The sequence below is a fragment of the Tyto alba genome, unplaced genomic scaffold (assembly GCF_018691265.1).
Source record: "Tyto alba isolate M040663 unplaced genomic scaffold, T.alba_DEE_v4.0 Super-Scaffold_44, whole genome shotgun sequence".
In the NCBI taxonomy this organism is placed as follows: domain Eukaryota; kingdom Metazoa; phylum Chordata; class Aves; order Strigiformes; family Tytonidae; genus Tyto; species Tyto alba.
The window spans coordinates 7,365,138-7,388,192 of NW_024881320.1; the positions used below are offsets into that span (position 1 = coordinate 7,365,138).

General features: G+C 43.7%; 1 protein-coding gene across 5 annotated transcripts in view; it reads left to right on the forward strand.

Moving 5' to 3' along the window:
* The window catches only part of ULK1 (unc-51 like autophagy activating kinase 1), an 83,076-nt gene that overhangs the window by 43,302 nt on the left and 16,719 nt on the right, over positions 1-23,055 (forward strand). For all 5 annotated transcript variants that reach the window (XM_042805211.1, XM_033008260.2, XM_033008261.2 and 2 more), the window contains exons 12-19: positions 2,522-2,572; positions 9,699-9,787; positions 11,876-12,041; positions 13,303-13,363; positions 13,697-13,786; positions 17,859-17,984; positions 21,588-21,739; positions 22,561-22,644. In XM_042805211.1, the coding sequence (XP_042661145.1) occupies positions 2,522-2,572; positions 9,699-9,787; positions 11,876-12,041; positions 13,303-13,363; positions 13,697-13,786; positions 17,859-17,984; positions 21,588-21,739; positions 22,561-22,644 (819 nt within the window). The remainder of the gene's footprint in view (positions 1-2,521; positions 2,573-9,698; positions 9,788-11,875; positions 12,042-13,302; positions 13,364-13,696; positions 13,787-17,858; positions 17,985-21,587; positions 21,740-22,560; positions 22,645-23,055) is intronic.

Sequence of the window (23,055 nt, forward strand, 5' to 3'; positions counted from 1 at the left end):
TAGACCAATACATTTCCTCAGCATCCAGTTATATTCTTGGTCTCATCCACCTCTGCCTCCTCTTCTCCGACTCTCTGCCAAAGCATCTGAGCTTCCTCCCTGCTCGTGACACAACGGTTTTCCTTTCCCGGCTGTCTGCTGGTGCTGTCTTCAGTGCCTCTATGTTCCTGAGGGCTCAGAGGTTCTCTGACCTACACCTACCGAATGGACCTTTCTTCCTTTCCTTAAAGTGTCAGCTCAGGAGACCTCCAGATGATGCCCCTTGCCAAAATAGTAACAATACTTAAATGAGAGCACTTCCCTGTGCCCAACTATTGTCATGTTTTTAGGTGCTGTCTGTGCCCAGCTGTGCACAAAACATTAATGTCTCACAGCTCCAGCTCATGTCCAAAGCAGATCTTCCCCATCCCTTAGACAGCTCCCAGTAGAAAGGTGCTTTGTCCTCCTGCTGGCAAACTGACCGTAGGCTGCTCTCTTCGCCTACACAATTTATAAAAGGTCTACTTTGGCTGATGGTTGGTGCCTTTGTTCACTGTTCCTTTACCCTCCTGCACTCTGTAAGGTCCAGATCAGTGTGTTGTGCCGGGTCAGGGATGATTCCGGAGCTATCCTCCACAGAGGAGTAGGGTGTCCTGCTGCTCCTTCTTCCCCGGGGCCCTCTATATTCTGCCTGGAGATGTGCACAGTGCCCTCTGTGGAGCTCCCCCAGGGTTTAGCCGATTCACACAGCAGCAAAGCATAAGCTTGAAATGGTCTCAGCTGCTCTTCTACCAGGAACTGATGGTCTTTGTAATCTCAAGATTATCTAGAGGAAAGCCAGGAGGGTTTCAAGTTGCAAGTTTCCTGCTGATGATTACGAGTAGAGTTGTTTAAATTTTGGTTTGCAAGCACAACTAATAAGCAGTTTGGAGGGGGGAGAGGGAAAATTGAAAGAAATAATCTTTTCCACCCCCTCAGTTGAATCAGCTCAGCTGAGGGATGGTACCCTCTAGAGGAGCAGGCTGAAGAAGCACAAAACTCCAGCAGCTGAGCAGCTCTGGCAGGATAGGGTTGTTCTCCATCCACAGCAGATCTAATCTGTGAGATTCCAGTTTTCCCTGCCAGAGACTTCCACCACTTCTATTGTACTAAGCTTCAAACCAATGCACTCTGGCATGGCAGTGGCAATGAAGGGCTGGGGAGAGAGGGATTGTTTTATGTTTAAAAAGCAAACAAAAAAACCTGTTGCTACTTTCTGGAAAGCTACTGACCAAAGAGGACCTGTTTACAGAAAGCAGAAATTTGTAAACCTTGGGTGTTGCAACAGGAAATTCACACTGGGAAAACAAGTTGAACTGCCTGCAGTTAGACAAATAATTGGTGTTGATCCATGACTAACGCTTCTGAAAGGCTGAGTTGCTGACTGTGATAGGTGAGGACTCTGGTATAGAGCTGCAGTGGATCAGAGACAAAGGAGTCAGGGGGGGTGGCTACTTGTGAGGACAGGCAAATACATAAAGGGTCTTCAGCAAGCCAGGGCAGAAGCTTTTCTTGGCCTGGATCTGTAGAATATCCTCCCATAATGAGTGAAGAAAGCAGCAGTTCTGTGTGGTGTGAAAGGAAGGGAGTTCTGGGCTGTTGTTCTGTGGTAGCCTTTTAGAAAATGTATTTTTGCCTTCAGTGCATGATGGGTTTGGGTCTGTGTGTGATGGAAGATCACTCAGTGGAAGTCCTTTTGTCTATCATTCCTATTCTTCGGAATGAGTAGTAGTGCAGTGTGATAAATATAGCTCCCCTGGATACCTCTAATTAGGGTAATTTGCCGTCCTAATCAGCCAGGGACTTTGTCTTTTAGGGCTACTTTGCGCCTTAAGATTTCTCTCTTCTTGCTGATAGGAGCTTTTAATGCACATGCACAGATGTGGCCATAGTCACACAGTCTGGCCCTCAATAACTGACTCTTATTTCTACAAGTGTAAGAGCTGTTACAAGACACAGGAGCATTAACAATTAATTTACTGCGTTCTGCCCAGCAGCCCAGGGTTGTAGCTTGCAGCAAAACCTTACTAAGTTCTTTAATGCCCTGTGGGAAAGGAAAATCCATTTGTACTGATGGTGAGTCCCAAGGTATCCTCATGTCCTTTGGCCATGCTTTTGGCAAAGATTCTGGTTTTTTTTTCCCCCTTCCTTTCTTCATTCATGTAGTTCCCCAGCTGATTTCCCTTCTTCACCCTTCCAGCTGATTTTGCAGAGATGGCTGGTAGCAGAGGAGCCACTTCTTAGATTTTATTTTCATACTTACATAACAATCCCTGAATCCAAATAATTTCCAGTCCTTTTTTTATGAGTAGGTTCTGCATCCAGTCCCTGGTCTGCGTTCTTGACCACTACTATATGCAACTGCAGTCAGTCAACTTCCACGGTTGACTGGATTGAATGGAAAAATCACCATAAAATACTGTAACTTGCTATGCTTTAACTGCTTTGTAAACTTCTTACAGTCATTTCCTTTCACTGAGTCACTGTTCTTGATTTTTTTCAGATGAATTTTTCCATCACCCGTTCTTGGATGCAAGTGCCTCTATGAAAAAATGTAAGTGTTGCATTTTTGATTACAACTCTTTTTGAACCATGACATGACTTCCTTTGCTGCTAGTTCAAAAGGAAATAAAAAGGCTGTTTTATGTTTTCTTAGGTATTTAGGCAGGGATTCAACATTTGTTAGTGTGTCATGTCCAGATTTTGCCATCAAAATGTATTTAATTTTTCTGAGTTATCTTCAAAGGCATGATTAGGCGGCTATTTAGAAACCTAAAGTAGAAGTAAATGTAGCTTTGAAATGTATTCAGCTGCTTTGTATGAAGTGCTTGGCCAGTGGGGATGCTTGCAGGTAAACAGGATTGTGCAGTATGATCTTGCTTTTCATCCACATCTATAGGACAATTCAAGATAGTGAATGGTAGAAACTGGCTCTTGTGTCCCTGCTTGCCAGATGATACCTTATGTTGGCTGTGCCAAAAGACAGGCTCTGGTTACCAAGTCTTGTTTCAGCATTTACTCCAAATTCTTAATAAATCTAGTTTTAGAAGGGTTAAATTGGGTGCTCTGTGAGAACTGCCCAAAACAAAGACAGATTTCCATTGAAAGTTCTTTCTTTCCTCATTTGATTCAAAACTTTTGGAAATTTCCAACAACACGTATTCAGAGGGCTTTTCTCAGTGGAAAACAATTCAGAATTGCTTCTAGTGTATGAGATATAATAGTTCTCTGGCCAAGAGATTTGGTTTAGTGGAATTCTGTATGGTTGTCTTCTGGAAGGATCCTCCTCAGCCTTTGGTCTCTTGAGTAAATGATAGAGCCAAGAATTTTCATGAGTGATTGATTTGGGGTGCCCAATACAAGAGCTGGAAGTTTTGGAGGAATCATGTCCAATTCTTTCTGAACACGGAGCCCCTCTTAGATGTATTCGGTGGGAGGATGCCCCTTGCCTGATGTCCACGTCACTCCTGACAGTCTCTTGCTTTCCTGGTTCCAAAAGAGGACTTCTCAGTTGTTCCTGATACAGATTTTAACTGTGTACTTAGGTGATCATCCTGCAGGCAAGAAAAGACGCTTCTGGTTTAGGGGAGCTTCCAAGCCAGCCAGGCCCCTGTCTCCATCTGTGCCAGCAAGATGTGGGGCGAGTCCTGTAAAGCAGGGCTGCTCTGCAGGCAGGAAAGGACTCTGCCTGTGTAAGACTGCTCCTAAGCCAGCTCAGCTCTCAGCACCTGCTATACCACTGCCGGGTGGGAAAAGCCCTTCAAAGTCTGATCCCACTGTGGGCAGAGTAATTCCCCCTCGGGACGCTCTTGCATGCCCACCAGCTCATCTCTTACCTCTGGCAGTTCCATTGCTTCGTTGGCCAGGGGAGCAGAAAACTCCATGCAAACAAGAGAGGGTTCTTCTGACTTGGCCTCAGTTTCCAACGTCTGTGCATTTGCTGTGCAGAAACCAAAAGCACCATTATGTGCAGGAGACTGTAGCTCAGCCTTTGCCCGCAGCTGCACCAAAGTTAATGGTGTGGGGTCAAGGCCCAATAAAAAGAGCACCTTTACAGACAGTTAAGGACTATATGAACTCCAGACCTCTCTGCTGCCCTGCTGGTCCTCACCTCCAGGCATATGTCCACAGCCTGGAGTCTTCTCCAGGCAAGAGACACCACTACTGGTTTTGAAAAGATGAGGGGAAAGATATCTCCCCATTGCTGGAGGTCTTCAAGTTGTTGTGCACAGAAAGCTGTTAGTGGAGAAGATGGTTCTTGCAGTCTGCTACAGAGGTATCTGCTACTGCCAGATGGCAGTGATGGATGAAGGCCTCAGGGAAGTGCAGTGAAGAGCCTGGGTGAGAAAGTCTGGATGTGGGAATGGTAGTCCTTGGGATTGCTGAATAGGTGAGAGTGCCAGTGTGTCAGCAAAGGTCTGGGTTATGGTGATCTCAGTAAGCAAAACTCACCTGAAATATATGGAATGCTGTTTAACATGGTAGCATGCCTAAAATTTTCACAGTTTTAGCTGAAGTAGAAGACTTAGCAATGTTGCAGTTGCTCAGGGGCTAACTCCCCTGGCTTTGCATGTAGAACTAAGATAAGTCCAAAAGATCATTGTGCTACTTCATCTCAACATGTGGCTCATCATAGTGAGTGTAGGAAGTATCAAAGAGATGTGGCTGCGTCTGAATCACAGTGGTCGTGTTCAGGCTGAATTAGAATCGTCATGCCTGCAGTGGAGAACTGGGGGAAGGAACAGTGTGCCCTCATGTTTTTGTTCTCCTTGGAAGCTGATAATTAGGCTACCACTGATTTTGGTGGAAGCAGGACCAAGTCATTCACATTTGAGTGTGCAAGTGTCTCTTAGGAGAGTTTGTTGGATGATCTATACTCTGTTTTGGAGTAGTAGTAGTTGTGTGGTGAACACACCGAGACCTTGGCTAAGCTCAGGGACCCACTGAGCAGCCTTTACCTAAAGGACCTTCGAGTTCAGAGGTGCATCAACCGTGCATCCATTTAGGTCCCAAACCAATTTTAAGGTGAGACACTTCATCTCCATATGACAGTATTTTTCAGTCTGAGCAGAGCGTGGTGGTCTCCATACCCCTGCAGGCAAGTATGCTTTCAGGTGGCAAGGGCAGGACAGGATTGCTGCCACCAGCACGCAGAGCTGAGCACATCACCCGGGCTCCTGAACCCTGCCAAGGCTGGTCCAGAGCTGATCACACAATGATTAAAAATAAAGTGAAAGCCATCGGCTGTTCATTCTGTGTGGATGCATGTTTGTACACCATCTCATGAAATTATAAAGAAATTTTTTTAATGTAATGTGATTTTGGAATTCCATAAAATTGGGGAATCCTCAAACGTGTATAATTTTGAAGTTGGATAGTTTTGAACTTTAAATAAATTTGCTTGTTTTTCATGACACTTCAGCAAAATTAACATTTCTGATGAGCTCATCCTCTGATGAGCAGTTTCAAGAGATTGTTGTTCTCATGTCCCTCCTCTCATCTCGCTCCTTTAGTGAAGCAAGGACGCGAGTCTGCTGCCATCCCAGGTGTACCACAAAGCTCTGTTTGCCACAGGCTTTAGCCTGGAAGAATGAGTTCAGGGCCTTGGGCTTTGTTAACTAAAACATGTACTTTATTTTTTGTTTGTTTATTTATATTTTATTTTATATTGTGGGGTTTGTACCTGTGACTAAGCATGTACTTCATATGAGTAAAAATTTATTAATAAAGTCTTCAAAATACTGTGTCTAGTCAGAATGTCGTCTGTCTGTAGCCAGGTCTGATCAGTATATGGTATGGGGCAGTGTGTTACGGTAATAATGCATGAGAAGGCATAATTAGACACTTGTGCAAGTCTTCTCTCAGTAAACACATTGTAATTGGTACCCGTGCAGAATACTTTGGAGGTTTTTTTTGCTCCTGCCTTTAATGAATGGTAAGCTGGTACCTCCTTTACTCTGAGTTAAGAGAGCATGAAATGTGAGCAGTTATGGTTCAGAAGTGTACAGGTGGTTCAGTGTCTGGAATATCTGTCAGGCTTGACTTTTACCATCTTTATAATCTTATTGTAATAAAACACTTGGGTAAAAACTAACAAAAAATTGCCATGACTTTTGTGTACAAAAGATTTTAATGGTGCAAATTTTTAAACTCTAAAATGCAGCTTATTCATTGATCAAGTCCTTTCAGTTTTTGCACTCCAATTATTGCCCTGTCAGAGACTGCAATTAAACAATTTTTTGATAACTGGTTTTAACTGAATCCAGATAATCACAAAAATGCATCTCTCCAGGATGTGTAAAAACTTGGATTCCAAGTAAAGCTTTTATATAAAGCTTGAGGCTTGGATATTTTAAGGACAACGAAGCCCCTGCTAGGATGATTGTCAGAAGTGATTTTTGCAGGTGTAGGATCCAGTATCAAGATCCACACAGCTGGAGCACAGACTTGCCTTTATGGCTTCCAGCTCTCCCATTTTGAAACCGGTTGGCATTGGTTACGCAACATACAGAATGACTGTTTTGTTGCTGGAACAAGTTGGAGAGGACAATTATGAAAACAGACTTATTTACATTACAATTACAATCCAGCAATTTCTGGATTTGGGTGGGGGCCTACAATCCATGTTAACATTCCCTGCATTCAGACTTGAGCTGAAAACATGATGAGCCAAGTGTTTGCACCCTTTTTAATTTTAAACTGGGAGTGCCTGGGCGTGTGGGGGAGATGGAAGCAAGCATCTTGCTTTCAAGCTGTCCTACGTGTCTGACGCTGAAAAATGCACCAACAGGGATGTGGTGGTCAGAGAGGGTTTGTCAGAGCCAAACCTTGTGGTTCTACATGCATGAAAGTCCGTTTTTAGCGCCAGGACCTTTTGAGTTGGACCTCACAGCATTACGGTAGGGATTTGAGGAGTTTACAGGGTTTAAAATAAGAACCATGATTAATAGAGGCTATATCTAAAGGTGTACTTCATGCAGATAGAGTTTTAACTTGAGTTTCAGATGATAGTGGCAAAGTCTGCCTGCATGTCTTCCTTCCTAGATTAATGGAAAGCTGTCCAAAGCAAATAGACGAAAATAGAAAAGTCTCAATTCCATCCAGGTTTAAATCGATAATAAACACAGAATCAAAATAGAGTGGAGGGGACCTTGAGAGTGAACTGAAATTACTCTAACAAAAATACTAATTCCAGGAAAAATTAACAGTGATGCAAGTCTTGCAGGAGGCACGTGTGGATACAGGTCAGAAATCACTTACCTTTTCTTAAAAGTGCCTTTCCGTAATAGGAAGGTCTGTCTGTACAAGGGTGAATTGTTCTCTAACAGTTGGCAGGATAAAAACAGGGAGACTTTTCCCCCCTTTCAGATTTCTGGTATTAAATATATAGAGAAGGCAGTAGGAATTGCTCTGCAGGCTTTGTGGGAAGATTGTGGAGATCAAAAGCAGTGTGGTGTAGGCAGGACAGAGCTTCTCTATTATGCAGGCAAGTTCTCAGACCTCTGTGTGTGTTCCCTGAACGTGGGGAGTGGGAACCAGCTGTGCTGGAAGAGCGTGTGGGGTGCGGGCGGTGCAGCTCTGGGTGCCAAGCCCCTGACCGACCTCCCAGAATAGCCATCGTCGGGGTACCGCGCTCCCCGTTCCTTTACTGGGGCCAGGGCAGCACCTCTTAACTGCACAGCCCAGCAAGGGCTCAAAACCAAGTGTAGAATGATGCGGAGGCTGAAAAGTAGCCTCTCACAAAGCTTTGGAAAGATTGAACTATGGCCCTAACCCTCAGAACGCAGGCAGGGTGAGCACTGCCCGCGTGGCCCAGCACACGCAGGACAGGCGTGTGTGTGTGTCACTGCAGGCCGGCCCCACGCAGCCGTCCCGCTACGGCTGCCTATTGCACAAGCCCCGGGACTCTGCTGAATCAGTCTCTGTTTGCAGTATAACTCAACATCTTTGGAACAGCATTTGATTTTCATTAATGTTAACAAAGGGTGGGGGAGATCGCTGTGACCCTCGTTAAGCTGTTACAGTGGTTGATTACTTATGTGAAAACATATATTTTAAGTCTACACTATTTGGCTTCATTTTTCTGTTGAGTCTTGTTACATCTCTGTCTGACTGAGGAATTCAGCACCTAAGCAATTGTTCTCTTTGTGCTTGGAGACACTGGTCCAGTCATCCTTTAACCTTCTTTGATAGGCTTCTTAAAGCGTTTTATTTAGAGGCATATTTTCCCATTCTTTTATCATTAGAACACTGTTTCAATGGTTAATTGCTGAGAGATGTACTTTTATTTTTCTAGCTGGTTGAATAGATTAAGCACTTTGTAGTATCTAATGTGATTAATGACAGAGGTAGTTTTACTTCAAACAGAAGCATTCTTCTTCTAGGTGTTCTTAACCTTCCTTGTATTAAGTATGGAGTCATTAGCACAGATCGTGTAAAGGTAGAAATCTGATACAAGGTACTAATTCTCTGCCAGCACAATGGAAAAAAAGCATTGTTCTTCTCCTCACTTAAGCACTGCTTCTGATCTCTATCCTAAGTCATTCAAAAACCATAATGCTTGCAGAATAAAATCTGACTTCAGGCTGCCTTGAAGTGAGGATGTTGGGATTCTTCTGCAGCTTCTGCACTGTTCAGTCTTGTGCAGGTGGTCTGGGGAATTTGAACCATTCAATACTTCAAAGGACTTTAAAAAGACAGTGTTACCCTTGACTTGTCTCCCTCCTCAGCTGGGCTGAGCTCTTCTAAGTTATTTACAGAACCTCACTTGCATAAGTCATTGGAGTTAAATATTCTTTTCTCCTGTGATGCCTTAATCATATTTTCTGCCTGAAGGTCAATGCTAACTAGTCCTTTCAGTGTGAGCTTTATGCATCTGTGAGGGATACAAAAGTTCAAGAGTGAAGTGAATAAAATGGGCAATTCTGATATTGAACAATAAAACGTAAAAGGAAGGGATGCAAGAACAGCCAGTGCTGTCAAACAATTTCTCTATGAAGAGATTAAATAAGCAAAACCTCTATAACTTGCAGGAGTAACTGTGGGAGAACACGTTGAGGTATAGGGAGCAATGGACTATTTCCTTGTGGAATGATTAGTTCTGTGAGGCTTGGGGTTTTTTTATAACGTGTTCTGGGATGCCCAAACAGTCATTTGGGCAGCAAGCACATAGGGCTTAAGCAGATGTGTTTAACTGAGCACAGGCCTCCTAACGTGTGATGTATGTGTGCTAAGCCACAAGGTCTGATGAAGAAGAAACTGTAACGGTCTGGTCTAGCTTCTAACCTCTGCCACTGACATGAATAAGTCAGTCCACTTTTCTGTTTATCTTTCTCATCATTTGCAAAGATGCTTTGGAGGTTTTTTAGGGCAGAAACCATCTTGGTACCTGTGTAGGTCAGCTGTCAAGTGGGCATCTGACCTTAGTCAGATGTTTTGAGATCTTCCACCCCAAGAGCTGTAACTGTGAAGTAGCGTGCAGAGGAGTGGATGGGAGTGAATCATACAACAGAACAGAATGCTAATTTTTCTTTTGTTCTCCTTTAATTGGCCACATCTGATTCATGAAGTGCATGATGGTACATGAGATAAACCTGATGGGAAAAGAATAAAAAGACCTTTTGCTATTCACCAAACTTAGTTTGACAACTTACTTTGATTTTGTTGTCTTCTGATTTTAGCTGCTTCCGTGCCAATGCCTTCTTACCCCAGTTCAGGCTCTGGTAGTTCTTCCAGCAGCTCTTCTACTTCCCACCTGGCATCACCTCCGGTAAGTACAGCCCAGAGGATGCACTGCTTGTGTTAATGGTATCCCTGCTTCTCTGAAACAAGGTCTCTCTCTGCTTGTGCTGTCTTCTGGTGCAAGTCACTGAACACTTTAGTTTTGCCTGAGTTGGGCTCAGTGTCTTCAGTCTGTTTCAAGTTTGGATCTTGAAGGTTGTCTTTCTCTCTACAAGAAATATTTCAACTTGCCATAGCCTATTATATGAAAAGCTGTTATGAAAGAAGTTAGTATTAATGACACTAGCTTGTCTTGGCAGAGATGGAAAGCTCCTTGGAGCCAAAAAACAGTCACTAATTCAGGGTATAGCACTGCTTACTTGGCTGCAAGTTTTCTGTTTTCATGCAAAGTCTCTGCAGCTTAACAGTGTATTCACCCTTCGTTGTAAGGTGACCCTCCTCCTTTCTGACCAGCGTTCCCAGATGCCACAGAGAGACATTCAGCAAAGCTGTTTGCTCAGACCAGACCTGCTACAGTCCAGTGGTCTTACGAGAGATGATCCGAGCTGACGTTTTTTCTCTCTGATTACCTGAAATGAACAAAACTTTTCTGGAGGGCAGAGTATTAACTGACTAGTGAAGTAACATTCCTCCAGCTCACTGAACTGAAAGCTTGCTTTTGGAGGCTCTTGGTGAAAGCTGCCTTTTGACTTTGAACTCAGGAATGCTGGTGGTGTGATGAGTAGGGGAAGAAAGAAGGATTGAATTTTTTCCCTCCCTGGCATTACTGGTTTTTTGTTTGGTTCTGTGAATTTCCCTGGGCCAAGGCATCTCAACTTGATGTGAGAAAGGCTGAAAAGCGCTATCAGAAATTGATGTAGGTATTCATGATGTGGCCTGGGCAGGGAGGAGAAGCCTGCTTTCCTCTGAATGTTGCATAACTGTATCCCTGAAAGCTTCTTCCCCCCAACACCCCGCAGCCTTAAGTAGGCTGAGGCCCTCCTGACCTTAAGACTCCAGGAATGGGTAGATGGTGTGAAAAGCAGACTCTGCCCCTGAGCTTTCCTGGTTTGGAAAGCTTGGGGTTGGTAGAGACTTGCTGCCAGACTAGGAGGGGGTCCCAGGTTAGAAGTGTACTGCACTGGCCGCACTCTGCGTTTTGGAGTTTTGCTGATGGAGGTGTGCTGGCCCAGCATGGAAAAAATGCCACGTCTGCAGGGCAGAGCTAGCAGGTTGGGTAGAAAAGACCCAACTCTGACACCTGGATAATTCCTTCTGCTTGTATGTTCTGCATGTATAGTGAGAAAGAGTCCCCACTGGTACAGCAGGAGAGTCTTTGAAGGGTGAATAAGGTCTTAATAGGGTCCATGCGAAAGCTCATTCAAGCCTTTCGCAGCCTAAAAATGCATTAGGATAAAGACTGGGAACTGCTCTGTGGGCAGTTCCAGCTGCCTTAAAGCTTTTGTAAACCATCCAGCCGCCTCCATATGTCTGCAAAACATGAGGATTGTGGGGGTCCTCATTGTTTGGCTGAAGGAAGTGGAAAAATGGGACTTTTTAGGGTCTGTTCTGCTGTGAGGTGTTCATCTATTGAATGCTTAGCCTCCTTCGGGCCTTGCCTTAGCTTGTTATCGCACCACAGCAAAACAGGGTAGTCCTGAAAGTGCAAGGACACTTACATACAAGTTCCTGAGTGCTGCTTACTGCAAAAGCATAAGTAGAGACCAGATATTTAATGTTTAACAACAAAACAAAAAAAATAACCCAAAAGAACAACCAAAACTATCTCTGAAAGCTCTTCCCTGTTTCACAGCCATACTAAATTGAGTTGATAGAAAATGTGTGGTTGATCCAGAAAGCCTTAGCGGAGGGATGCAATACTTCAAGTGAATTTTTCTTGTCTGGGGATGATCAGACATGCTGGTAGTATGTTTTGTGAAACAAAAGATGTACTGTTCTGACATGGGCTTAAAAGTCTGTTCCTTTTCAGTAAACTAAACAGCTGCTTCTGGCAAACTATCAGCCCTGGTTTATCAGCAAAATGTTGTTTGTAGCATTGTACATCTCAGTTTAAAGGATCGAGCAGAATGATGAAGTAACTGTGCTGAAGCCAGTGTTTGTTCTCTTCTTGAATTAGCAGTCCCTTGGAGAGATGCAGCAGCAGCTGCAGGAGAAGGCGCTGGCATCTCCTACCCAGGATTCTCCCAGATTTCTGCATGGATCTAAGGACTCTGCTGGAAGCAGCAGTAAGAATTCGTCCTGTGACACAGATGACTTTGTTATGGTCCCAGCACAGTTCTCAAGTAAGGTGGTTTCTGGAAATGCAGAAGTTCTAAGCAGAGGGGGTTGTGGATGTTAAGGATAGTTACTAAAAGTTGAAAGGGCGATTAAACCTGTCAGTTTTGACTGAATAACAGGAATGTTTTTGTTCTCAAGCTGGAAGAGACATCTGTCTCACTGACTAGTTTCATAGGATATTTTGTAATTACCTTCAAAGACAGGATTTGAGAGTAAAGATTACTCAGGGACCTCAATAAGAGATTGAACCTGGAAATCCAACTGGAAAAGAAGATAAATAGGCTCACAGGGAAATGTCTTTCCCTCCCAGAAGCCGTTCCCATGTCATCCTGTCTTCAGTTACACTCAACATCACAGTCCAAGACAGGATTGCAGCTAGCAAGCTGAACTTTACACTTGAAAAAGTCCCTGAGAAAAACTAAAATATGTTGGATTTTTCTTCGAACATTTTGTATTTTATTTTAGCACCTCTACATGTTTATACTATGATAGGAATTGCTTGAAAATATATATATACATAGAGGCTAGGGTCCCAGTTCAGCCACATGCCTAAGTATGCCTATGCATGAGTCCTTGCTTTACCAGCAGAAGGCTATTATTCAACCTTGACAGTATATGATGCTCTGCTGAGTTGGAACTTGGTGATAACTGCTGTGATTCCTCCTTTCACAGTTGCTCTACTTGTATTAAAACAGAAATTTGAAGAGGTAGAACTGGAATCTGTGAAGGGTCACTGCTGTACAATCCTTATGAAAAGGAAGAGCTCAGTGTTGCGTGTATTCTTCCTGGGAACAGCAATGGGACCAGTACAGACTTGTCTTGTGCTAGTCATGTTTCCAGTGTTCAGATGTTTTGGCAAAGGCACAAACTCCCCTGTATTGTGTATTCAGCTGCCAGCTGGATTTAGGACATGGATGTTCTGAAGCGCTACATGCAACATAAACCACTGTCTTTTTGCACAGCAGCTAATTGCTTGCACCAAGTGGACATATACCTATTGCCACAAGTGATTCTGTCAGGTTTGGCTCCCTTCCAAAAGTACTTCCCTTCAACCTAAATTTTCTAAACCTTCAGGGTATAAGGATCAGCAGCATCCACATCAGCTTCAGCCCACATGTATTTTGCAAAATGCTAACTTGAGAAGCAACTCAGCAGGTCTTGGAGGAGCAGGAAATTCTACCCAAAATCTCAGTTGCTCTGAATATATAAAGATTTTTAAGAAAATTATCTCAAATTAATCTGTTTCTGCACTTCCTTGTTCATCAGGTGATTTAACTGCTGAGGCTGCAGGAGGGAAACCAATCCAAGACAGCCTGATGTACAGCGGGTAAGACCACCAAGGCAACTGAAATTGTTTAGCCACTGGAGCATACTGTGCATTAGGGACTTTTGGATTCTGGTGGATGGGAGTATGTTGCTGAGTTAACTTTTGTTTCAGGGATAACTGTCACGTGCCTGATTCTGACCATTTTCAGTTTGATCATCAGTATGTGGCACCTGAATACCAGAGTGTATGTAGGGCAGCATGACGGTCCCCAGGGCTCCTGCGACTAGACTCAGCAGAGGGTGCTGGGCAGACACAGCTCTCTTGCTGTGCTTCGTAGGGGGGGAGCAGGATTAGCTCCCAGGCTCTAACAGCTGGATGATTTCTGTCCTTCAGGAGTTCTCTGGTGACTTCAGCAGGCTTGGAAAGTCAGGGAAGGACACCATCTCCTTCACCCCCATACAGCGGTTCTCCTAGCCCATCCAGGTAAGAAAAACTGTTCAGTGGTGACTATGCAACATTGATTAACTGAGCACCCATTGACTTCCAGAAGGGGATTTCACAGATGCTGGTGCTGGGCAAGATCCACATCTCTCCTTTAATTATAGGGTAAGGAGAAACACCCAGGAGAAACTCCCCAGCCTTGGGCACTGATCAGTCCCAACTACAGAGCCTATCTCTTCTGGCCCTCAGGAGGGTCTAGGAGAGAATGCAGCAGAGCTGGAATTAACTCTGTTCCCTGGGGGGCTGGGTGTTACTCTCAAGCAGAAAGTAAATATAGTCCACTGATCTGTATGTGCTACTCATCCCCTCTGTGCTCAGCCTGCAGAGGCAATGAGTATACCAGCTAAAGACCCTTGTTTCTAAGTTCATGCAGTGAATTAGAACAGAACGCTCTAGCCAAGGCTGAAATTACGATGAACTGGAGTTACTGGACACATGTGGAGGAGTGTTGCTCGTCTCCCCTTGCTGTTGAAGGACAGATCTAGGCCTGCTTAGTTGTTAGTAGTTTGCTTGAAGATCTGAAAAGCTCCTTGCACTCTGTCTGTACGAAGTAATGCTGCTACACGGGCCTTGTTTACTAACAGAGGATTCAGGAGTAGGAGTTACAAGTGCAAAGAGGCGTGGTCATAGGTTTAGTTCCAACTAAACAAGTTGCTATAAACTCAGCTTTGGCCTTTAGATATGTTGTGGGTGACAGCTGCCCACACACAACTGCACCAGGTGCCCAGCATCGCCAGCAGGTACAGACATACCTGTGTTCAGAAGATGCTAATGATCTGTGGAAGGTAATCCCATTGGCTCTAGAGCTTGAAGCATTAGGGTACGTGCTTAGCTTACAGGGAACTGGTGGTGTTGCTTCCCGTCTCATTCTTGTCAACTGGGGAAGCAGGATGATGTTCATCTTTTATTCTGACAATATGGCACTTGTTGGAGAAGGACTTGGAGGGGATTGGAGGGAGTTGGAGGGGATTTCACACTGGGAGATGGATGACCCTAAAATCTTTCTTAAGAAGAAACTGTAGTCCCAGACTGTGTTGAACACACTCGTCACATAAACGGAGACCAGAAAATGACAAAACATAGCCTCAAAGCATACAGATTTAAAGGAGAAGAATATAGCTCAAAGCCTTGCTGACGTGATCAGATTAATTGGCAAACATACCACAGTGTGGAGTTTAATTGCATGAGGCTTCTTATGCCATCGCCTGCTAAGCTTTTTAACAGCTTATTCCTTAACTGATTCCTTTGCATTCTGGGGATCAGTCTTTTAATAAAGGATTTGGCCTTGTCTCTGAACAGCAGTGAGTGGAAATTCATGGAAGTTGACTACAAATGCTGCTTACTTTTTGCTGTTCACTGCTGTCTTCATCAAACTGGCCTCATTGTATTCTACTGGATCACAAGGTGGCAAGTCGATGCCAGTGGCTATGGTCTAAACATGTTTCTGCTCTCGCTGTCTTTCCCACTCATTCCCAGTAGCTTCTGTGGAGGAGATTCCAAACCCTTTAGTGCTACTTCCTGCTTTTCTATCTGCTTTGAAGAAACACTGAAAAGTTACTTCCTACCCTCTCCAGGATGGGGAATAAAACATAAGTAACAAAATACTGGAGCAGTCACTCTGAATCCAGAGTGTAAAGCATGATCTTTGATCTGTCCCCTGGAAGTGGTTTGTACTGGTGCCACCAGGTATGCCCTTACCATTGACATGGGTTTCAGTGCCCTTCATGGTAGATGTCATGATGCCCGCTGGTTCAGCACTTGGCTTCACTGGTGCAGAGCACTCCTGATTTTCTTTCTACCTTTGCTTGCTCAGAAGCAGCAGTTCTCCCTTTCATGTGTGGCTCTAGGCTAGCAAGCAGTGCTGGATGCAGTCCAACTAGGACAGAAGGCAGAGGCTATTTTAGAGTGGCCAGCAGTGGGTTTTCCTCAGGATGCCATGGTACAATCTGTAGCAGCTCTCCTTGTTTTTAACTAAGAGCATAAGGACTAGGCAGAATTAAAATATGCTGACAGATGATTTTTTTTTTTTTTCCCCTTGTTGAAGGTGCCTAAGTCTAACAAAAAGTACTTCCTTGGATGTATCCCACAGCAATGGATTTAATACCATTTTCAAAGAGCTTTTAATTACTGCCAAGTAATTAAACTCTCTGTCCCAGCTTTATCTCTTGATCTTTGCAAATTTATGGTCAATTGTACTCTTTAAGGCTTGAGGCCAATTGGCAGGTTTAGTATATGTCATCTCATTTGGACGCTTTCTTTTGCAACATGCACTTTGTGTAGAAACCTGGCTCTTATAAGGACTTGCTGTAACTCTTGGAAAGTGGGGGGGATCATTTCACCAGATAACTTCTTTTTCCCCAAAGGATTCTGGTCAGATGGAAGAGATAGTGTTTGAAGTTTATGTTGAAAGTCAGGATATGTATAAAGTTTTATGTTAACCCTCAGATTTATTGGTTAAATCTCTATTCACTTTATCTCTGTCTGACTCCATGTCTTACACTGGAAGGCAGAGACACCAAAGCCTCACCTTTTCACTGAGCAATCAGAAACTTTGAATGCCTTTATTTTACTATATGTCAATGAAGAATCAAGGCTTCTGTGCTGCCTTTTAGAGACAGACGTCAGATTAAAAAGCTGTTCTCTTGATGGAAGGAATAATGAAGAATATAGAGAACTTAAAAAATTAGTAGACCTCTTGAGAGAGGAACAAAGAAATCAGAATCATGTTTTGATCTTTAAGCCTTGATAAAAGACCTCTTTCGGTTATTTGGCTCCGTTGTGATAGAAAAGTGTCTTCATGTGCACTGTGTGGCAATCTGCAGACACATGCCTGCAGATCAGCTTTGTTCAACACCATCACCATAAACCACAGAGCACTGCTGATCTGCCCCAAAAAAGAAACTCTGGTAGTGGGATGCTTTTCTAAATAAGACACAAACTATTCACTTTTCCCCTGTGCACACATGTACGTTCTTGATGAATTATATATCTCCTTTTAGCTTATGTAAAATTCTTCCACTCCAAGTGTTAGACCTGAAGAAGTGATGCTTCCCTGCTTCTCAGGGGCAGACCCAGGTGTGCGTCCTCAATTGACAACAAGGAAGACTGCAGAAGCCTTCATTACCAATAAGATCTTTCTGTAATTGTGCAACATCTCTGCAATTGGCGTTGGCAGTTGTAAATAGCATTGCCATGGCAATTAATCCTAGATTTCTGAAGCCTTTGGGAAAATACTTCAGGCGGCTACTTAGTTAAACACAGTGTTTGCATGGTTTTTGTATAGCATGGTTTGTGTATAGCGTGCTGTACAGACTAAGAGTAGCAGCGGAAACTGTCACCCAAGGGAATAGATATCAGACATGAGCTGATTAACTTGCTTGGATGGAATTAGAAAAAAGTCTGAAGTTTGCAGAATGTGTCTGTCCCATTTTGTGTACGTGATATTCTGGCTGACCTTGATGGGTATATAGATACCAGCTCCTGTCCCCCAAATTTATTCTTTCCCAAGTTGCCTTCTCCACCCTGTAGTTAACTTGCTAATACTCTGATATACACCACAAGTTTGTATTTTCTTTGTGGCATGCTGAGACTTCTGTGGAGATACCATTGCTGCAGCAGTGCCTCTACATGAATTGCAAGTAGCTCTTGGCAGCAAAATCTTTGCCGGTGTCCTTTGTGAGCCACGAATGTTTAGCTCCTGTTCAGTGATGTGCTCTTTGGCTGTGGATCTGAGCTGTTGGAAACGAGGCCAGTTGTGGCCTGAAATAGCAGGGCTCCAGTTTTCCTGGAGGGAGTGGTGTACTTGGGTGTATGTTTTAACTTCAGTCTGTGGGTGGGAATCGTGCTGGAAGAAAGGTGCCTGTTTTCAGGAGTCGTGTGGTGCCACTTCCCTTTGATATGACTTTGAACCACCTCCCAGTATAAACCCACAACCCGAGAGCAGCCAAGGGGACACTCCCTGTGTACGGTTGCTTTATGAAGATAAAACCTCCAATTACCTGGCTGAAGGCCCACCCCTTACAAGATGCTTTCTTTCTGTGTCTCCTTTCCACAGCCGGCCAGGTCAGTTTTCTAGCAGCAAGTACGGACACTCCGTGCCCATTCCAGTCCCAACACAAATTCATAACTACCGGCGGATTGAGCAGAACCTGCAGTCTCCCAATCAGTACGCCTCCCCGCGGTAAGTGCTGGGGCAACGTCAGTGTTGGGGCTTCTGTAATACAGCTTGAGGGTTGTAAAACAAACTGTTTCACAGTTGGTTCTCTGTATCTCTCAAAATTTCCCCGTGTGATGGGCTCTCCCCCTTCCTGTAGGGAGCCAATGTGGTATGCATTATGTGGTAACATAGTTTTGGGGTATTTTTGTAGTGATGTTGAGATTATTTGTTAACAAGTACTGTAAATTTTATCTGTGTATGTGTGTATGCAAGACAGCTCCTGTCAACTTCCAGCGCAGGCTGAGCCCCTTTGAGTCTGATAGCTTTTCCCATGCCAGCAATGGTTTGAGTGTCTGAGCCAAGAACCATCCATCTGGCAGATGCCTTTATAAGAGGAAAAAGTTGAGATAAACAACTAAAATAGATGGGGCTGCAAAACTTACCTGACTTTACCTTAATTAGTTCCTGTAGCTAGTCACACCATAGATGATGTGTCTTACACGAGTTGCATATTAATGTGATTATGCAGCCAGGACTGATTAAATCATGAGCAATTCATGCCTGTGAGGCAGAGCATGTTTTCTGAAGGCCGTCAGGAAGACCTGGATGCCAGCTTTCAGCCATACAGCTGACCTTCTGAATTTAGTGGTAATGCCTTGTATATCCAAGACACATAGGGCTTCTATCTCTTCTCCTATATAACTTCTGATTCTTGCAGGTGTGAAATCAGGGTTGACAGTGGCAGCCCAGGTCGTAGTCTGGTTGGAGGGAGGCTCATACAGGGTCTTAAGGAGTTTGTGCAGCAGAGGCATTCAAACAGAAGTGTCTATGAGGTGTCGTGTCTTTTTTGGATGAGTTGCATTAGTATTTGGATTAGTTTAAATTTAGATTTCAGAAGTAGGATAATACCTATGTCAGCCTAAGTTTGGGCTTCAGCCAGCCTAATTCAGGATAAGGTTTACTCAAAGTAGACCCAGAAGTAGGGACACAGTATGTTGATGCTAATCAAGGATCAGCGGAGGTTGTTTTGTGCCGGTGTTACTTTAATACTATTTTATGTTCACTTCTTTGAGTGTGTGGCAGGTTTTGTGGTAAGCTTGTCGTTGTTTCCTACATGCCTTGGTATTTTTTACAGCACAGTTTGTGGACCCTGTTAGTGTTGGAACTCACAAAAGAGTCCTGGTTATCCATGTGATGTGTAAAGTGCAGAGGATGCACTGAGGCACACCGTGCCTACCCCAAGGGCTGCTGAGTTCAGGTTCACAGCCTGCAGCTACCAGTCAGGGATCAAACTGTCATGCTTTGCTCCTTTTAGTCACCACTGTGTAATGATGAGATTAGCATTGTCCCTGCAGAGGAACTTGAGGAATGGACACAATCAGGATGATTCACACTCTGCTTTTAGCTTCTCAAAATCTTTGGCGTCATGGTTTTTTTCTGCCCCGGGAAGCCATATTTACCTCTCCCCATCACTTCCTCTAATCAGCAAATTCAGTAGACACCCTTCAGGAATGGAAGGAGAAATCTTCATCGAGCATTTAGTATGTGCTTCCACTTTTCCATCAGGTGTATCAAATAGGCCATTACAGCCAAGTGCCTCGTCATGTTTGCCAGGTCATTTGACTACAAACCTTGACGTACACTCTTGTTTCTGAAAAATCAGCCGCTGTCATCTGACTGGCTGGTGTATGCCTGTGTAATGTAGCTTGTTTGTGGGTAGATATGTTGCTTGTTGAGGTGGTAATTATGTGTGCATACTTTTGGTCACATCACCTGTCCTGCTCGTCTGTTTGCTTGCTTATCCCATGTCTAGTAGGGTGACATTTGACATTCCACATCTTTCAGCAGCAGCAGTCAGCTGGTGGGGTTTGGGTTTTTTTTGCAAGTTCTTGATAGATAATATTTAGCCTTCTGAATGGCTCATGTTATAGAGAGTTAAAAACATGGGGGAGCAATACTTTCTGCCACTGAATGTCTAGATATGTTTTCATCTTGGCAGGTGTCCATTTCCTTGTTGTGTATTTGTTTTGCTTCAGGGATAGGCACTTGATGAGCGTTAGGCCTCTGAATTTGGAGCTACCTGAAGAGAAGTGATTTTTAGGTTAAAATTTTAAAGGATTTCCTTTTTTCCAAGCACGTGAATATAGCATAGATCCATTTGGCTGAGAAATGTAGTAACGTATTGAAAAGGGGGGTGGGGAAGTGGCAGATCAAATTCTCAACTACTGAAATATATTATTATTAGTAGTAGTAGTAGTAATAATAATAATATTTTATTTTCTGAAACATGGCATAAAGTAATACATACACCTAGTAGTGTTGTTGAGTAGATGTGCTGACACGTCATCAAGATGACTTTGCCATTCCTGGGTAATGTATCTAGCTCTGCTTGCACTGCTGAAGCCCATATGCCTCTGTTCCATCTGTTCAGATACGTACGGACAGCTTAATGCAGTGGTACTGGGAGAGAAGGCAGGATACCTTAGTGATAGCATCTTTCAGTGGCTTGAGCACAGAGTGTTTTTTTCAGCATATTAATTGATTCTTGTCCAGAAAACCGCCTACTGGCTGAGACTAATGTTCTTTTAACAAGGGAAAAAATGTTTCCAAATTGAGAGTAGAATGAAGGATTTAATGAAAAGGCTGTTTTCTCAGACAGAGGAGTGCAATGGGAATCTTGGTGAAGGAGCCTGCAGGGGCAGAATGGCATTTCAGTACATAGAGTTTGGCCTGTGTGTTCTTAACGAGTGGTGAAAACAGAAAAAATATTGAGAAATAATTAATTAGTGTATAATAATCCCATCTCTCTCCAGAGTGATGGTGTGGCTGTACGCACTTCCCCGGTAGTGTAGTTTCCTCTTTTGTTTCATTTTAGAAGCTCGGTAATACTTGAGGTTCCTGCATGTGTGGACTGTACAAATTAGTTTTAACTCCCTAAGGTGAGGCTTCACAAGGAGGTAGAGGAGGTTAGAGCCCAGGCAATTCTGCCTATCCATCCCAAAGAGAAATTTCTCTGGGTAGTACTGAACTGTTTCAGATCTGACAGCCACACACTGCCCTGTTTTGCTCTGTACCTGCTGATGTGAGTCAAAGCTGTGTTGCAGAGCAGTGCCTTTGGCACAGCTTACCTCCGCATCATACAACCAGCACTCACAGAGCTTTCTACCTGAACAGCTGTTCTGGCAAAAGAATGAGTGGCTCGGCACAGGAGGGACACTTGAAGAAAGCCCTCTCAGGGCATTCTGGAGACCCTGCCTAAAATAAACACATTGGACATGGCAAGATAGGAAAACGTCTCATTCAGGATTGATTTTGGTACCTGAAAGCACCTAAAAGTGACTTCTGAAACGTGGCAAGCTTTCCTGCTTAGAGATAAACTGATCTTGTTTGTTCTTTTCATTTGTTTTGCAAAATTTAGTTTGGATTGAAACTCTTGAAAACAAGGATTATCATCCTAATCTGTATTGGTGTAGTTTTAGAACAGTGGGATTTTGATCCAGAATAAACAGCCATGAAGCTCTGCTTCTGTGAAAGTAGCTGAGTGTGTGTGAGTGTTTGGTGATGCTGTTCTTGCTCTTCGTTGCTGGCACCTGGAGTAACGTGTGTGCTTCTGTTGTTTCCTGTAAGGTCTGGTACGGTCCGGAGGTCTAGCAGTACGAGTCCTCTTGGTTTTCCTAAAACTGGTGCTTCCCCTCCTTATTCTGGAGAGCATGGATCTGTGCCCAGCTCTAGAAAGCTCTCCTTTGGCGGTGCCAAGCCGTTTATGCCATCACCGCAAGGTAAGATGTCAGATGGCACATTGCTGTCCTAATAAAATCATGTGCCTCTTTCCTGTAAAGAGGGAGGTTATGACTAGCTGTAGCTGCCAGGTAATGGGGAATTTGGGTTGCTGTATTCTCCCATGGCTTTTCTCAATAGGTTATTTGACAAGTGTTTTGGCCTCAGTAAAATGGAGAGGAAAATACCTATTAGCCCCAGGAGAGGCAAGCTTTGTTTTGGTGTCTGCGTCAAACATTTTGCTGCCCTCTGAAGAGGGCTTCTGTAAGCGCTAAGTATCTTTTTTCTAGCTCAGACTGGGGTGAGAAAACATGTAAGCCAGTCAAAATTCTGAGCAGCTTTGGAAGGGCTTGAATTTCACTGTTCAAACTGAAAAGTAGTTGTCTGGGTATCTGGTAGTCTGATCCAGATGCTAACAAGCAATTCAAGTGAAAAGGGATAAGAAAAACCCCAGTGTGCAACTCATGCAATCTGCTGTTTTCTATAAAGAAACAGACTCTGATGTAACTAACTATTCTATATCCCTAGTGTCTTCAATCCTATATTTATTAGTCTCTGCTGATGGGGAAATGTAGCATATTCATATTCTATTCCTCTGAATTAATATCACTGCAAAGTCAGACTAAAACTTGCTAAACTAATATCAGACAGAGGTTTTTCTCCTCCCTTTACAGGAGTCGTTGATCTTCTCAGTTCTAGCTATGTAGGGAAAAGATGGAAGAGATAACTAGAATCTTTCTATAAAACACACAGTACATAGTGTTGTTATTGCCAATGGAAACTTAATTCTGAATAACCTTTTTTTTATTATGTTTCCTCAAAGTTGGAACAATCCCAGAGCAGCCCAGCCAGACTGTTATCCCATCTTCTCTTGGAGCAGAAGTGAGAAGCCGGATTCCTGTCACTGGTGCGTTGGCCCTTGCCTTCCTTTCTTACTCCTATGGATAAGGCTAGAACCATAGTCTCAGGGCATTCAAGGTTGGGTATGTTCCTTCAGCAGCTTCTGTTGATGCTTGGCCAGCCAGGATTTCTGTGTGCTGGTAGGAGTTGGGGTTGATCCATTCACATCCCGTCAGCCACCATCTTCCAGTGTTGACAGACCCTGTCTCACAGAAATTCAAATTTGGGACTTTGAAGTCAAAGGATTGAATGAAGGAAAAGCATCTCAAAACCCCCAACACACCCCTTCTGCCAAGCGGCCTGTTCGATGTGTAATTTCCTTGCTGCCAAGCTCTGACAGTCAGGGTCCTTTTCTCTGTAAGGGCTGCAACGAAGGAAAGAAGCTACACTTTTATTTCCCTGTTATTTGTATCTCTTC